We start from the raw sequence: 2,578 nt of genomic DNA, 5'->3' as shown, positions 1-2,578 counted from the left end.
GGCGGTTATAAATTAAACACATCCCACCTGTTCCTGACACCTGCATAAATCAGCTCCTCTCTGCCCTGGCTAATAGCTTGTGGCTAACCAGACTTGACACCAAGGTTACAACTTGTTTTAACATCCATTTTGGGTGATACATTTGAAATGGGATGATGCTAAAAACAAGTGTAAACTGGGTCCAAAACATTTCAGCAGCATCCACTTTTGCCACATTCAGAAGTGGTTTAAAAACGCATTTGCAGCAAGCTAAAAACATGATGTTTATGTTTAGATTCATATAATATAAACAAAAATAATGTGCCTATTTTTATTTTAAATTATTTTTATTTATTTGTTTATTTTTTACAAATTTTGTATTACAAATTTTTATATTGTATTTACATTATTGTTTATGCACTTGTAACCGACTGACAAAGTGAGTGATGTATGTAATATTGCATAAATGTAACATATTCCATCATTTATTTACAGATAATTCCACCTGGAGGCAACACCTCATTTGATGTGGTGTTTCTAGCTCGAGTAGTAGGGAATGTAGAAAATACCTTATTTATTAACACATCGCATCATGGAGTGTTTACATACCAGGTACATTTCATGCACTTATAAATGTTCTGTGTTTGGTGTACAACTATTAATGCAATGATGCTAAAAGGCTTTTGAACACTTGTTTGATTGTAGGTCTTTGGTGTGGGCATCCCCAATCCCTACAGACTCAGGCCCTTTGTTGGGGCCAGAGTTCCAGTAAATAGCAGCTTCTCTCCACTCATAAGCATCTTCAACCCTCACAGTCAACCACTGCAGGTACGCAAAACTCCTCAGCTCAGAATAGTGCTCCTATTATATCATATTTTCTTTTACCAGTGGGCCATGTTGGCTGTGCAACTAAATTATAAACATGTCTGCATCATCTTCACATGTTTTTATGGTTTTAGGTTGTAGAAATGTACACCAGTGGAGGAGATCTACATTTAGAGCTGCCTACTGGACAGCAGGGTGGCACCAAAAAATTATGGGTTAGCCTAACTTTATTCACACTTCAGTGTGGTTGTTATTGTAAATCACTGTTGTGGTAGAATTTATTATTCTCATATGCTACTTTTTTTTTGTGTTCCATAGGAGATCGCTCCATTCGAGACGAAGGGTGTGATGAGAGCCAGCTTCTCTTCTCGAGACGCTGACAACCACACAGCCTTCATCAGAATTAAAACAAACGCGTCCAATGAGGACGAGTTTATCATCCTCCCTGTAGAAGTTGAAGTCACCACAGGTCAGTTAAAATAATCTTTCTTGATAACATTTGATCAATATTCTTTAGCACTGACTCATGGTTTGTGCATTTTCCTAGCACCTGGTATATACTCCTCCACAGAGATGCTGGACTTTGGTACGCTTCGATCGCAAGGTGTGCTTTTCCCCCCACTTCATTTGATGGTAGTTTGGTAGAAACAACAGAATTGTATGCAGGATACTGATACTGAAAAAAGTAACGAATCTCTATGTCCTTTCAACTTTACAGATCGACCAAAACAACTGAATTTGCATCTGTTAAATTCAGGAGCAAAAGATGTATCGATCATGGTAATTTGTGGCTTATTTACATGGCTTGTTTATACACTGTCGTTCAAAATTTTGGGGGTGGTAAGTTTTATTTATTTATTTATTTTTTATGTTTTTGAAATAACTCTCTTATGCTCACGGAGGCTGTTTAATAAAATTTGAAAAATACAGTATAGATAGTAATATTGTGAAATTATTTAATATTTCCCCAAAACATCTTACTAGTCCCAAACTTTTGAATGGTAGCAGGGCTCCAGACTGCGTCCAGACTGCTCCATTTTGCGACCATTTTTTCTGCCGGTGCGAGTAAATTTTGTGGGCGGTCGCACTGGCGCGACCATCGCGTTGTTCAACTCGCGTTGCCATTTCTGTTGCATTTGAGAAACATCAAATGGCAAACGACACAAAAGCGAAACAAAATCCAGCTACTCATTTGAGCTGCGCAGCGCAACGCAAACAAACAAGTCCGAGCTTAGAACAGCTTTACTCGGGAACCAAAGTTGATTTCGCAACACTGTTACAGCACTGCGAGATCCAGTGAGAAGCATTTGAATTCACCACACAATGAATAAGGTTGCTGCGAGATGAGAAACATTCAAATTCTGCACAGAAATCTCTGTTATAAACCGATCAAACGGCGCTGACATAGAAAACCAGAAGTGGTAACGCTAACTGTAACCATGGTGTTGTGGCAGAAATAGTCGAATGTTATTGCATTATTCATTTCAGGGTTTGTACAGCCTGTTTCCAGCACTTTAAAGCTCCTAAATGATCCAATTTGAATGTTATTTTCAATGGGATGACCAAAATATACTGTGGTGAACAAACACTTATGTAAAATTAAAAAATACTTCAAATCACCATTATAACTTGTAGATGGCAGCAGAGGAGCACTTATTGGCTTAGTCATTCATTCATTTATACTTTTTCTTTTTTATTTTGAAATGATAAAATAATTATAAAATCACTATTATAAAATATCAAATCATCAAGAAATCAGATTTTGTCAGAGTTT

General features: G+C 37.2%; 1 protein-coding gene across 2 annotated transcripts in view; it reads left to right on the top strand.

The window, feature by feature from the left end:
• The window catches only part of tmem131 (transmembrane protein 131), a 48,371-nt gene that overhangs the window by 22,723 nt on the left and 23,070 nt on the right, over window positions 1–2,578 (top strand). For both annotated transcript variants that reach the window (XM_016447804.1, XM_016447803.1), the window contains exons 6-11: window positions 475–591; window positions 685–807; window positions 939–1,019; window positions 1,123–1,273; window positions 1,352–1,408; window positions 1,523–1,584. In XM_016447804.1, the coding sequence (XP_016303290.1) occupies window positions 475–591; window positions 685–807; window positions 939–1,019; window positions 1,123–1,273; window positions 1,352–1,408; window positions 1,523–1,584 (591 nt within the window). The remainder of the gene's footprint in view (window positions 1–474; window positions 592–684; window positions 808–938; window positions 1,020–1,122; window positions 1,274–1,351; window positions 1,409–1,522; window positions 1,585–2,578) is intronic.

Source organism: Sinocyclocheilus anshuiensis, unplaced genomic scaffold (assembly GCF_001515605.1).
Source record: "Sinocyclocheilus anshuiensis isolate Anshui unplaced genomic scaffold, SAMN03320099.WGS_v1.1 scaffold311, whole genome shotgun sequence".
Taxonomy (NCBI): Eukaryota; Metazoa; Chordata; class Actinopteri; order Cypriniformes; family Cyprinidae; genus Sinocyclocheilus; species Sinocyclocheilus anshuiensis.
Note: the sequence above shows the minus strand (reverse complement) of the source record. Positions and strands in the feature narration are given on the sequence as shown.